At 40.6% G+C, this 14,459-nt stretch overlaps 1 protein-coding gene across 2 annotated transcripts in view; it reads left to right on the plus strand.

Annotated features, from left to right (window-relative positions):
• sorcs3 (sortilin related VPS10 domain containing receptor 3) overlaps positions 1-14,459 on the plus strand; it is a 183,657-nt gene that overhangs the window by 130,330 nt on the left and 38,868 nt on the right. For both annotated transcript variants that reach the window (XM_041035874.1, XM_041035876.1), the window contains 6 exons: positions 401-474; positions 1,772-1,836; positions 3,237-3,355; positions 6,237-6,326; positions 6,761-6,940; positions 13,822-13,968. In XM_041035874.1, coding sequence (XP_040891808.1) covers positions 401-474; positions 1,772-1,836; positions 3,237-3,355; positions 6,237-6,326; positions 6,761-6,940; positions 13,822-13,968 — 675 coding nt within the window. The remainder of the gene's footprint in view (positions 1-400; positions 475-1,771; positions 1,837-3,236; positions 3,356-6,236; positions 6,327-6,760; positions 6,941-13,821; positions 13,969-14,459) is intronic.

Here is a 14,459-nt window from a genome sequence, read left to right on the forward strand (position 1 = left end):
GATCGAGCTGAAAGTGGCCACATTTATGCCACATCTATTTTGGTTTTAATGTATGATTCTCATAAAGTGCTTCCTCCTCTAAACCAATAGCTGCCATTTGTAACAGGAGAGGGGAATAGAGATGCCTATATCTGTGACAATATGTTAGTTTGAATGGCCAGTGGGTAATGATGATAGCAGTTCAGCTCTATGTCAGCCTATCTCCCGATAATTCTTTATAGCCTCAGACTAACCTCCACCCTGGAATCATCCAGCCATGCCCCATGCTCACTCGTCACTGCTCAAACTTTTAAATCAGCCAGTCTAATTAGAAGCCGGACCAATGTAGAAACATGCATCCATCTTTCTAACAAGACTGAGTCTTTTTTCTTTCTTTCTTTTTTCTATGATGTCTCTGCAGTTATACAGCTCGGTGGACTTTGGAAGAAAATGGCAGCTCATTCACGAACATGTCACACCTAACAGATTCTACTGGTGAGTCACTCTTTTTCACATCTCTGCTTTTTCTTTCTTTCTTTCAACCTTTCTTTCCTTCTTTTTTTTCAAATAATATTGCTTCATTCCTCTTCTCTAAAGTTTTATTTGCTCAGAAATGCAGAAACTGTTGCTCGTGTTCTGCACGGCTGAGCGGGTGATATTGATGGCTTAGAACAAGGTGTGTGACTGACTGGTGATACTGCTAAAATTCTGCACGTTTCCTACCCCTTGATACAATCAGGCAGAGATTAATCTCCTCCTTCAGAATGCACCTAACATTCAGCTTCTAAGGGCATGTTGCATTCCACTTCATTTCTCACATGCCCTGCTCATATTGTCATATTGTGCATAAATACTGGATTATTATTTTTACATCAGCAGTAGAAGGAGAGGGAGGTGGTTTTCTACAGATGCATACAAACAGATACAGAAGTGTACATACAGTATGAGGGATTATGACTAATAATGGATCCAGGACGTCCCTGTCGCTTCTTATCCAGTCACGCCTGCTGCTCACCCCCCCTGCAGTGTACCTACAATCTGAAAGTGCACACTCATCACAAACGTAGGCCCGGATCTATTCCAGCTCATTGCTCCTCTCTTCCTCTCTGAGATGACTGGGTTGTGCCTGGGATTTCCGTTGGCTATATCCATCGTAACTTGCATAAATCTGGAACCACCTCCGTGCCATTGTGGTATAATCCTAAATAATGTGCACAATCCATCCCTGGCTTTGCCCTTCACCGCCAAAGTCCCTTCAAGGACATCTAAAAACTGGATGGGCCTCTAGCAATGGCTAGGCAAACCTCCAGTTGGCTGCATTTAGATAATGGCTTCATCAGCCTCCAAGGAATAGGAAATATCACCACAATGGAAAAGCTGCATCTATCCAATATAATCCTCAAGCAGTGAAATGAGCAAGAAAGCAAGATTTTACTGAGAGATAAACTCAGAGTGTGGTTGCCCTGCACCACTCAGTCAGTAATTAGAAGACTGTACTTGTTTTTATACGTATTGTTGCATTTTGCTTGAAGGGAACCAGCCTTGAGTTACAGCGGATGCGCTTGGTATAATGTGGCATTTAGAATATGGGGGAAACTTTCCTGTATTCTCGTTATTTAGTTAAAGAAAGAATCTATAACAAAATACCTCTGCTGTATCCTTTTACCTCTTTTCTTTTTCCTCTTTCACTCTCCTTTTGCCCTGACAGCTCTTTGGTCCCCCCCTTTACATCCCTTTCTAGTCATTGTCATTATGTTCATGTATTCTTTCACGATCTGTCATTCTCTCCAAGGTCTGTCTCGGGCCTAGACAAGGAGCCAGATCTGGTCCACATGGAGGCTCACACACCAGATGGAAGTGAGTGTCTCTTACACACACACACACACTTACACACTTCAAAGAGGAGTAATGAATAGGTCTCTATAGGGATGAATTCCGCTGGGAGTGCAGAAGGTGTCCCCAGGGAAACAGCACTGGCTTGCCCCACCAATAAACCCAGTGCATGAATCTTGATTAATATGGCCGTTCTTCCCTTCCCTTTCACAGTCTGAATGTCAGCTCCATAACTCTGAATGGCAATACCACCAAGGTCGTCCATCGGTGACATAGGTGAAACTGTTTATTCCAGCCTGTGATGTCAGGGTAGCGTAACTGAGATATAAGCATTGCTTTTTTCCTCATAAACCGCAGTATGATTGACAGGCAGAGATGCTTGTTTGTGTTGTCTACACAATAAGAATAAATCGGGTGCTACAAAGAGGGCAAAATTACTCACAGAAAATGTCAGACTGAATAAATGGGTGGAAAACAACCTTATATGGAGCAGTTTCAGAGAATATTCAGACCTCTTCACTTTTTGCAGGTAAATTCATTTTGCCATCAATCTACCTAGTAACCCATAAGGACAAAGTGGAAACATATTTTTAGAATTAAAAAAAAAACACTGAAAAAGCCATGAACTGAAAAAACCATGAAGTTCAAGACACTCTCTATATGCTTAATAAAACTTTAATAAAATAATGACAACTGGTGTAGATCAGAATTGAGAGAAGGGTGAATGAATCTAAAAACAGAGAGGTACTTGAAGAAAACCTGAGACTGGGGCCACAGTTCACATTTCAGCATGACGACAGTGACAACCAAGACAACGCAGGACAGGCCCGCTTAAACTCTAAACGTCTGTGGAGAGGCCTGAAGATCAGTTCACAGACACTTCCCATCCAATCTGACGGAGTTTGAGAGTATCTGCCAAGAATTTTGGGATAAACTGCCCCAGACCAGGTGTGCAAAGCTTGTGGAGACTTAGCCAAGAAGACTTGAAGCTAAAATTGCTGCCAACGTGGCTTCTACAAAGTACTGAATTAAGGGTCTGAACATTTTTGTAAATGAGGGATTTCAGTTTTAGATTTTTTATGAATTTGCAAAAAAGTTGAAAACACATTTTCACTTTGTCATTATGGATTACTGAGTCTAGATTTATGGGCAGAACTGGCAATTTGATCCATATACAACTTAATCTACAAAACAAAGTGACAAAAAGGCTCTGAAGACCTTTTAAGCCACTGTAGTTCAAGTAAGACACATAAATATTGTTAGATCTAACTGACAGAAAAGCAGCTACCATACATACCATACAGATACTCTCAATGTATCCCCTGTAAGCAGATAAGGTTTTGATTGACACTCTATATATTAAGATGCGCCATAAGAAGCTTCATAAACTTATCATGAATCCTGTATGTCTTCCTGTGTGACAGATGTGCAGTATGTCACGTGCAGAGCCCAGATGTGCACAGAAGCTAACAGGAACTACCCATTCCCTGGATACATCGACATCAGCTCTCTGGTGGTTCAGGATGACTACATATTCATACAGGTAGGGCTCTGAACAGTCAGCCCCACTTACTGCGTGGTACATGATAGATTAAGCTACGGAGACTTAAGTGAACCTGAGCAAAATGCATCTTGCATATCGGGGAGCTGTTGTTGATTTTTGAAGCTATATCTCTTTAGACCAGTAAGGGACAGAAAGACTAAACAAACAGGAACACAAACTATGGCCAGCTTCAAATAGATTTAGCTAATGTGTTAGCAAACAGGTTCCTTCTTGCAAAGGAGACACAGAACAACGAACAACCAACTGGAGACGTGGATATTTTGCATATGCATATTTTACAGCCACATTCCCATTGTCTCTCAGCTGTGCATGCTGGTCAGGAAGATTATGGTGTGTCTGAGCTTGTCTGCTAGAAAAAGTGGCCTGTGGCTTCGTATGGAGGTTGAGGAGCGTGACTATAAGCTAACGTAAAAGAAGCTAACAGTGGCTGAAAGTTGCCTAGAGCTGAGAGCTGGATATTAGTTTTTCAGCAGGGTTTTGTTCTACAGAAGACATTTTACACACAAAGGTATTTGATTGACCATTCATTAAAATGTATATATTTTTATATATATATATATGTGTGTGTGTGTATAAAATCAGGATTAATATTAGATGATGTTTGGGTCTTTGCTTCTTTACCAGTATTTTCAACTCCACTGCCACAAAAATCACACAGATATTTTCTGTGCAGGCCTCATGTCTCCGACATAAATGATTTTGGCATAAAGAAAATATGTAAAAATCATTTTACTTTAACCTCAGCTGAACATTTGTGCTTTGTTTTTCAGTGAACCAAGAACTAGTTTTAATATTCATCCTAGCCACTGCCCGGTGTGTCATATTAATCATGATTTGTGCGACAGAAAAATCTGAAATGGTAATGTCCTGAATTCAGATGCAATTTATGGGTTGTATTTTAATTTCCTCTACAGTGTGAATATTATTTACTTTGACATTGTGCAAATGAGGTTTCATACATTTAAAAGTCAACAGGAAAAGTCAGAATAATTACACAGCCTGTCCACTACAACACCAATTTTATACAAATTTACCTCCAAAACTGTTGCGGTGTTGAATGTCTGTTAAAGGTGTTTTCAGCACCTGTGTTCAGGGGAGGGTATCTGGGTTATGTTTTCTGTTTATCTCATCATCATTTCAAAATCTGTCTTCTTGCTAAGGTGGCTATGAGGCCAGCACGCGTTTAAACATTGCAACTACTGACACCACCTTCGGATAAAATTCACTATTTTCAGCTTTCTACACACTCATGCTCCAGTGAGTAGATGACCCATGCCCTGCCAAATCCTTTCCTGACACTGTTACAACAAACTACTAACCATCATTTATAAAATCCTCCACACACTGATCCCCTCACCCCTGCACAAAACACCAAGCATCATTCTCACAGTCTGACATCAGCCTGTGCTGACATTGTGTACCTGAATCACACAGATGGTACCTGTGTGTAATTAAATCTAGTTTTATCAATATATTGAGGACAGTATACTAATAATGGTAATAACTGTTTCAAAATTCTGCCTTTTAATGTTATTTTCTGTTGTAGTAGTTGCTGTAATGGTGTTCTTCCAGCTGTTTTACCCCACCATGTTTTATTCAGCAGAGAAGGGATTTTTCAGAAACCTACTTACCTGAGCCACCTACAGGCGAGTCCTTCCTCTGGAAACCTTACTGCCCTTGGCAGCACATTAGACAAAGAAAGAGAGTTGTTTTCCAAAGATCCTTCAATCCTGTTTGACCTCTCTGAAGTCTTTCAAGTAAACTCACGAGCACTCAACCTAAACCTCCCCTTCAATTCAAGCACCTCTACATTTTAACACGTATGCGTCACAGACGAAAGATCCTGAAAGGGATGGGGGGAAAAAAAAATCAATCATACCAATTCCTCTTAAAGTTCAAACCGCCTCTGGTTACCCCGCCATCGATCTCCTGATCCTTCACTCGATTGCATGTGGGACTGTTCTGCAGTGCTCACTGCTAGGCCGCGATATTTCCTCTCAGAGCTTGTTTTCTCTCCTCTGAGCCATTCAGAGCACTTACAAGATCAGTAAAAGAATCAGTCCTGTCATACAACATTAATACTGATATGGCTTCTCTTCAGCAGAGAGCCACAAGTTTGATTTGAAGGTTTTCCTCAAATGAATTTCATTTTGTTATTGATAGGAGGGGAAAGTGGGTTATGAAGTTGCAGTCTCACTTTACTCCGTGTGTTTCAGTGTGTGTATGTGTATAAAGTGCTCGGCTTCCGTGGCCTCGAGGCTAATGACAATTCTCCAGCACCCACCATCCCTGTGTTTTCCTGCCGCATAAGCTAACAAGTAACAGCTTGGAGTGTTTGCAAAGGGTCTAGATCATTAAGGACGACTTTTTTTTTTTTTCCTAGACAGCTGGTGAGGCTCGGTTAGGCAACTTAAAGATTTCTCTTGACAAAGAATAATGAGACTATTGATTGTCCTACGAGATATTTACCAAAGTCCACTTTGACCAGCAGGTGCATTGACACCTGAGGAGGGCAGAATCCTCTGAATGCAAGCCAGGAGATCGCTATAAATGGCCAAGTTAAAAAAAAAAAAAAAAAAGGACAAAAAACACACCCTGTGTACTCAGCAGTGCCTTGAAAACCAACAGGACAAAGAGAGAGAGCTTGAAGAGCACTTTCACCCACCACTTTAATTGATTGGAGAAAATATGATATGGTGTCAGTGGTAAGGACCTCTGTGTTTGGTCAGCAGCAGAGCTCCAGTGCAAAAGGACATTGAGAAAATAAAATGTTTCTAGAACTTTCATATAATAGAAGGGAAACACGGTATGCAGTATTCAGGATATGTAATTAATTGTACTTTATGTGTTATGTGTGCAGGTTCCTACATCAGGTCGAGCATCCTATTATGTGTCCTACAAGAGAGACTCTTTTATACAAATCAAGCTGCCTAAATATTCTCTGCCTAAGGTAAGTTGGGGGAATATTATCTTGACAAGTATTTTTGACTTAATTAGACTTAACTTAATTAAACCTAATTAATCACAGAGTTAATTGAGCATTTCCATACTCCTGAAAGATTTTGAATGTGATGCTGTCACAACAGAAAAATATATGTAGATATGTTGAAAAAGTGTGTCACCAGTTTTTTTTGGGGGGGTGGGGTGGGGGTTGTTTTTCCTTAAAAGCTGGAATATTGTCCTTTAAAAGTCATACTTTTAGTAACAGTACAACATTCAGAGTCAGCCCCCGAGTGAGCTATACCTTACCGTATGTCATCAGCCATTTATATTCACAGCACAGCATTGATCTCATGACCAGTCCCACAGGGTCAGCATGTTCTAATCCGTCACCTCTCCACCTCCAGTCATAACTCCTCTTAATCTCTCCCCGCTCTCTGATAGGATTTACACATTGTCAGCACTGATGAGAAGCAGGTATTTGCAGCGGTGCAGGAGTGGAACCAGAACGACACCTATAACCTCTACCTGTCTGACACCAGAGGGATCTACTTCACCTTGGCCATGGAAAATGTTAAAACCACTAGGGGCATTGGAGGAAACCAGATGCTAGACCTGTACGAGGTAGGCTCTTGATAAAATTGGTCACCCTTCAGGGACATATACAGTGAGTGTTTCACTGATTGAATCTGGGGGAACTTTTTTTGTTACTTTATCACTACTTCTGAAGATATGCCTTAAAGTGCAGGTACATATATGTAGCAAAACGCAAACAGTGAAGAATTTTTGTTTTTTTCTCAAACTTGTGGTTAATTGCACAATAAATTCATACTTTTATAGCTCATTGCACAAAATGACCATACAGTGCCTCTGAAGGGTGCATCATTGGGGCTGTTAATCAATAACAGTGACCCAACAATTACTTTGCTTCTGCTGAATTTTCTGGTTTCTAAAAGGGGTCCGCCATATTTTACACTGGGTGTTTACTAAACAGGGAGGGCCTAATGAAAAGACTGTCTAGTAAGTGCTGGATAAAGAGCTCAATCCATACAAGGGATTTAGATCAGGATATTTCATCCTCTGCTGCTTTAAGTTTTATAAATTCATTTTTAAATCTCCCTCTTGTGAGCCCTCCAACCTTATGATGGTGCCATACTAAATCACAGAGGAGTACCCCATTAATATAATGAATAACACTGCAACAAAGTGAACTAAGTGCTGTTAAAGGTTTGTTCAAAGAAATAAACTGAGTAACAACAGTGAAACAACAGGCCAATAAATATGATCACGACCAGCGGAGAAAAAACAGCTGGTATATTTATTTATGAATGTGACTTAAAGCTCAGAGCTCATCATACTACGTTTGCTCCTCAAGCAATAACAGCTAATCACAGTGTTCTAATAGAATATGTTTCTTTTTCTGGTGTTTCTGTTGGATATCCCATCCAGTTAGCTGGCCTCCTAATCTCTATTGTAAATATTGTATTAAACGAAAACAGTTATTATTTATTGGGTATTCATTATTACCAGCAATGAAACAGAATTTTCAAAGATCTGCAGATTCTACATCTACTGATTGAATCTGATTTTTTAGTGGATATACACCCAGTGAGCACTTTAATAGGAACACCATACTAATAGTGGGTAGTTCCTCTGAGCTTCTGCTCCATGTTGACGTGATTCATCACATTATTCAAGCTGCCAATCTCCTGTTCTACCACATCTCAATAGTGTTCTCCTGGATTCAGGTCTGGAGACTCAGGAGACCACTCAAATTCACTGTCACATTCATGAAACCAGTATGAGACGACTTCAGCTTTTGTGACATGGAGCATTATACTGCTGGAAGTAGCCATTAGAAGATGGTGAACTCTGGCCATGAAGGGATGAACATGGTCAGCAACAATAATCAGACTCTGACATTTTACTAGAGATAAACTTTTAGATCGGTTTTGGTCTCCACCAGCTATTTGATACTTGACAAATATCTGGCTCCTTAGCCACTAAATGCTCCACTAACTTCAACAGCTAGCCACGAATTGTCTTTTAGTTGTTTGGTGCTGTGCAGGCAGTGTACAGATGGTTTAACAGAGCTTTAATGCTTATTGTGGCTGATGAGAGGGATGAAGATGAACCAAACCAAAAAGTTATGGGTCCTTAGACCAAAACAATCAGACACTACTACTGACATTATGATGATTTATAGTGAACATAAATAAATTTACTGAGGCAGGTTTGAGTCATATGGTAACAGTTTCTTGTCTTACATGGAGAGGTTTGCATTACAGGCTGCGGTTGTGTATCTTCCTGACAGCAGACACACACAGTATAAAGAGCATGCTTAATGGAACTCACTGCCATGCACCTCTGGACTTGTAATGACCTTGTTAGCTTAGTGGCTAGCTATTGTATGTGTTTGCATTAACATTCATTGCAGGGAAGTAGAATTCCCTCCTTCTCCAGTCCCTGGTGAGCCCAGTTTATCACTCCTACACTGGCAGGTGTGACTGAGAGAGTGAAGGAAGTGCGAGATTGGCCAGCAGCAGTGGCGGCAGTGTGGTAATTAACAATGCCATTACTTCTCCTGCACAATATGTGCTGTGTGTGTGTGTGTGTGTGTGTGTGGCTCTGAGTGTGTGCAGCTCCTATTACCACTCAGCAGTAGTTAAGGCATTTCAACATACAGCAGGAGACGATAAGGCGTTTTAATTGCATTTGTCACATGGTCACAGCTCCGTTCTTGATCTGAACCTAAACAAGAGATAGATGATACACTGCTGTCTCTGATAAATCAGGCCCATTACACATGGGAAGATATATGCTATGGATCTCATCCCATTTATTGCTGTTAGACTCTGACAAACTGCACTTCACAGACCTAATGTTCCAAAGAGAAGACACGGCTCCAGTCAGACCAGAGGGGAATCAGCAAAACATGTGAAACTTGTTTTGTTCTTCCACTTAGAAGTCATGTCTCTTCCCAGAGGGTGTCTGTTCTCTTTGCATTCCTCATCCTAAAATTAATAATATTATTTCCACACAGAAAATTGCACAATTATCCTCCAAATTAGAGGGATTATTTTATTGTCAATCAGATTGGATAAGGGCAATTTCTGTAATCATGAGCCTTTGTTGTGCAGACTAATTTTCTGCTGACATCAGAGCTCTACATCACTTCCCTTCAGTCTGAGAGGTGGTTTAGCAGGTGGCTCTCTGACAATTAAAACTCTGATTGGCTTTGGTATAGTACATCCAAACTTTTTATCGGTCTCTCACTATAAACAGCTATGAATGATTGTCTGAAGACATGAAGCGGACTGTCACTATGTTATATTATGATACTATGACGTGGCTTGTCTGTCTTTGTGTGTCAGCCCTGCGATTGACTGGCGACCAGTCCAGGGTGTACCCCGCCTCTTGCCCATAGTCAGCTGGGATAGGCTCCAGCTCCCCCGCGACCCTGACAGATTAAGCGGTAGAAAATGGATGGATGGATGGATGGATGGATGGATGGATGGATGGACTATGATGTGGCCCTTCATGTTTGTGTTTTCCTGCCAGCACACCTAAACCATCAAAGCAGTGGTTCATCAAATGAGCCATATAATATACTGTGGAATGTTAATTCGTTTCACATTAAATAACTGGCCATTCTCCGCTATTCAATAAAGACACTATCTTTATTTATTTTATAGTGGCCTCTGGTTTTCTAAAGAAACATATTGTGCATTCATTCTTCAGAATAAGTTTAAAGCTTCATTAATCTGTGTGTTTTTGATTATGCATATTATGAAAGCTGTCCCTCACAGTGGCAAAACTACATTCAACTTGCAGTTTCCTCAGTTTTTAGCTTTTAGCTCTTTGTTTTGGTTTTCTGGCTCAGAAATGATGCTCTCGTTATGAATTAATTAATATTTATTTATTTATTTTTTAATAGTTTTCAGCTGTTTTCAGACAAAAAGCAGATTAATCCACAATATATTACCTGTCAAACAAACAGCAGACACACAAAATTAAAGACTAGCTGGTGAACATAGTGAAGCATTTAGCGATAAAAGTGTCAGATATTTCAGTTGGTGGAGTTGGTGGAGACACAAAAACAGTGTTAAAAAATATAAATATTGGAATTGCATGTGTTAGGTGGTCAGGAATAAGGATGCTAACATAAATGCTAATGTTTTCTTGTACTACTGTACAAAGGCAGCCTTTTGTTAGCATATTAGCCATAAAAACTTTATAAGGCTCTTTGGTTACAGCTCTTTAAATATGTTTCCTGTCATTGTAAATTGAATCTCTTTTGGTTTTGGGCTGTCGTTCAGGCTAAAGCAAATTGAACATGTCACCTAAGGCTCCAGGAACCTGTTATCAACACTGAAAAAAAGAATAGCAACAAGAGTGCTTCTGGTGCCCCTTTCACCCACTAGTGCTCTTCAAGGGGAAAAATAATGTCGCTTAAAAAAATCTAATTTCAGACACTCAAGTGGATGGTCAAGAGTAAAAAGCCTTTAATAACCAAGGGCCATACACCGAGGCATATCAACACACTTGCCTTTCTCAGGGTGTCTCACACATGATTGAACCCAGACCAATAACTAGTCTCATCCTTTGCATCTGTGTAAAGATGAAACCAAGCAATGCAAACATATGATTTGTTATGGAAAAGAACTGATAAATCAGCTGATAATGGAAAAAATCATTCATTGAATTGTGGTTTTATTATAAAGAACAATACATGTATCTGGATTTGTTTGGGGAGCACTGCTTCACAGATACAGTGAATGGAATTCACACTGATGTGATATGCAATAAAATGCAATGGCTGAGTTTTATTTTTCTTATGTGTTACTTATGTTTAGATTTCTCTAAAGAGCAAAAACAGGGTCATGTGCAGTGTTTCCATGTGCAGTAAATGCTGAACCAATCAAATCAGCCCCCCCCCCTAATGTTTTATTTAAGAATTCCCTATTGTATGATAATTAGACTAAGTCACCAGAGTCCAGTGCTGAATACAGTATCAGCTAACAGAGATGTTTTTCAGAGCGAATGGTTTTACGGCGGTTCAGAGGTTTGGGCATTGCTTTCTGCCTCACAACAGGCTATGTGAAAAAAAAAATCATTAAACATTAAAATAAAACAATAAGTGTAAGATTTTGCACTGTTCACCACTAGTTCATTAGGGTCAGAGTTATGACTGTACAGATGGTAGCAGAGATTATTGCTATTTTTTTTGTTGCACTGTCTTTTCTCATATGCGGCAGCACGATCATCATGTTTTTGTTCTCACTTGCAGCAAACAGAAGAACTGCTTTAAATCGTTATTGCACTTATGCACAAAGTGAATTTCCATAAATGTCTGCGGATCCCTTTAATGCTTAAAGAGTCATCTGTTCTGTAGAATAGAGATCTACTGTCGTCACGAGGAGAGTAGAATATTTGTGGCGTGACTGAGTGTATGAGACATGTATGCTAGTGGGAACGAGTGGTTCTCCTGAGTCTGTGTACAGACTCATACAGTGAGGTAAAACTGGAAATAATCAGAAAAATTAAGGATTCAGAAATGTAAAAACATCAAAATGAAGAAAGAAATATTTGTGATTCTTCTTTGTTTCTAGATCAGGAATCAAATGTAAGCAGATTTGAGACATTGATTAACTTAACTCATTTGTACGAATGGTCAGATTTCCATTGAAGCATGAGTTCAGACGACACTCAGGTGGATCTGATCTTCTCATCAGAGGCTCGTTCAGTTAACTCAGCCTGTAGCCAGAGTTCACCTGTTAGAAATAAGGCTGTGCCACACGTGTCCAGCACATCACTGTTCACTGAGTTGCTTTGTGATAGTGAGAAAAATGGCATCAGAACTATGTTAATGTGTCAGAGCTCAAACGGTTACTCAAAGCAAAGAGGGGAATTCTCTCCACCACATCATAGCTGGACTAAAGGTTTCTAAGGGGACAGTGTGTGGAGCTCTAAAAGCTTTGCAGAAACTGGATCAGTTTTATCCAAAGCACGATCAGGAAGAACAAAAGCGACCACACACATCAGAAGATCAATATACAATTCCTGCTGACGGATGAATTAGAGTTTCAGTTTTACTTCCCACTCCATTCTTCACCACATCATCAGTTCATCTAATGTGGTTCAAGCTGTTTTCCCTCCCACGCTCAGCATCACGTCTGTCCCCAGTAAATCCAGAGTCTCTGTCTGTCTCTCTGGTTTACCTGCTCAGCTGTGGGACACAGAGCCTGTGATTATCTGTCATTATCACTTTTTATATTAAACAAACTGTTTGAATCCACATCAGTCTAAATCTGAGTCTGATAGAAAGCTTCCAATCTGTAACAGCTGAACCCTCTAGTTTGCATCTTTGTGGTGAAGGATTCAAACTGCAGCAGGATAATGATCCAAACACACCTCCAAGCTTTGTAAGAACCATCTGAAGACCAAAGAAGACCAAGGAGTCCTGACTGTCATGGACCTTCCTCCACAGTCACCTGACCTCAACCCTACTGAACATTTACACTTGAAGGCTGAGAAAGCTGAGCTCTCTGTGACACCACAAGACGCTCTATGGAACATCGTCAGATCATACCGGGACAATATGGGTCATCGGGTTTTGGACAGACCTGTGGAGTCCATGCAGCTCGAGACAGATTCACCTTTTCTCTCAAACTGTTCAGCTGATATCATCATTTGTCATGAAAAATGTAGTGTTACATTCAAAATAAATGCAAAATAGAAGTATCTTGACTATTGGTCTCAGACTTTTGGACCACACTGTGCATGTGGAGGAGGTGGAGGCAATAAATAATTACTTCAGTGATTGACAGATCAGGTTGGATAAGGACGGGAGGACCCTCGTTAGCTGCATCCATCCTGAGAGCCATGTTTCTATGACAATGTCAAATGCTCTGCCTATTAGTGCCACTTATACAGACGTGCCCCTTCAGGGACACATCCGACTGCAGCCCCTCACTATGGCAACCATTTGGAGTGACTGTCCTTTCCATTGCATATCATGCTTTGGTTTAGTTGAGGGATGTGTCTAATCCCTGAGAGACAACTCGCAGTGAGGATTTTGCGAGAGTGTGTGCCTGTGTGAGTGCGATTGTGTGTATGTGTGTGTTTGGGGGGAGAATCACTCTGACTTTGAGAGTACAGATAAGGTGTCACTTCGCAGCGGTCATCATTTTGTTCTGTCTGGACTGCTGAAACATGTAAGGATATAATTACAAATAGCACTTAACACTGTGTAAGAGAACGCAGCCGACTCTGCTGATGGTGTGTGGCACACTGTCAGACACAGCAAGAAAGGATAAGCACACCATTTGCATTTAACTGGTGTTGTGAAAATTGCTGCCTCAATACACAAAATGCTCTTTCTGATGAGAGCGCTGGGTATGCTTTTTCATCTGCAACTGAGAGCTGAACTGTTTTGGGAGCAATGGATAGATATAAAATACTCCTGCTGATTCAGCCTGTCATGTGTCTATGTCCATCATCAGGTGGCAGGAATCAAAGGCATGTTAATCGCTAACAAGAGGCAGGACAACCAGGTGAAGACGTACATCACCTACAACAAGGGCCGGGACTGGAGGCTCCTGCAGGCCCCTGCTACTGACCTGGATGGAAATGACATCCACTGCATACTGGTAAGATACTGTGTATTTACTAGAGCTTTAAAGATTGTGTGCTTATTTATAGAGATGTAAAAATGGCAGTTGTGTGAAACTGTGTGAAGCGAAATGAGAATATAAAATTTAGAATTAATTGTCAACTTTGAAATAAGGCACTCTTTATAAAGGAGAGCTTCACAGTAAAGGCCTACCACTGCCCTCACATTAAAATATATCTATAGTGAAACCATTCAGGGTTACTGCAGCAAATGAATAATGCAGCCGCAAAGAAAGTCAGTGGGCTCCTGCTGTGGCAGTATTCTGGTACAACAAGATACAGACAGGTGACAAAGGAAACACCATCGTCTTAGTAAGGTGTTGAACCACCTGCTAGAGCAACTTCAGTGCATCTGGGCATCCATTCTACACGTCTCTGATTCTACTGGAGGGATGAACACCATTCTTCCAAAAGATGTTCCCTCATTTGGTGTTCTGATGATGGTGTAAGAGAGAACTGTCTAACACTT

Source organism: Toxotes jaculatrix, chromosome 4, assembly GCF_017976425.1.
Source record: "Toxotes jaculatrix isolate fToxJac2 chromosome 4, fToxJac2.pri, whole genome shotgun sequence".
NCBI classification, from domain to species: domain Eukaryota; kingdom Metazoa; phylum Chordata; class Actinopteri; family Toxotidae; genus Toxotes; species Toxotes jaculatrix.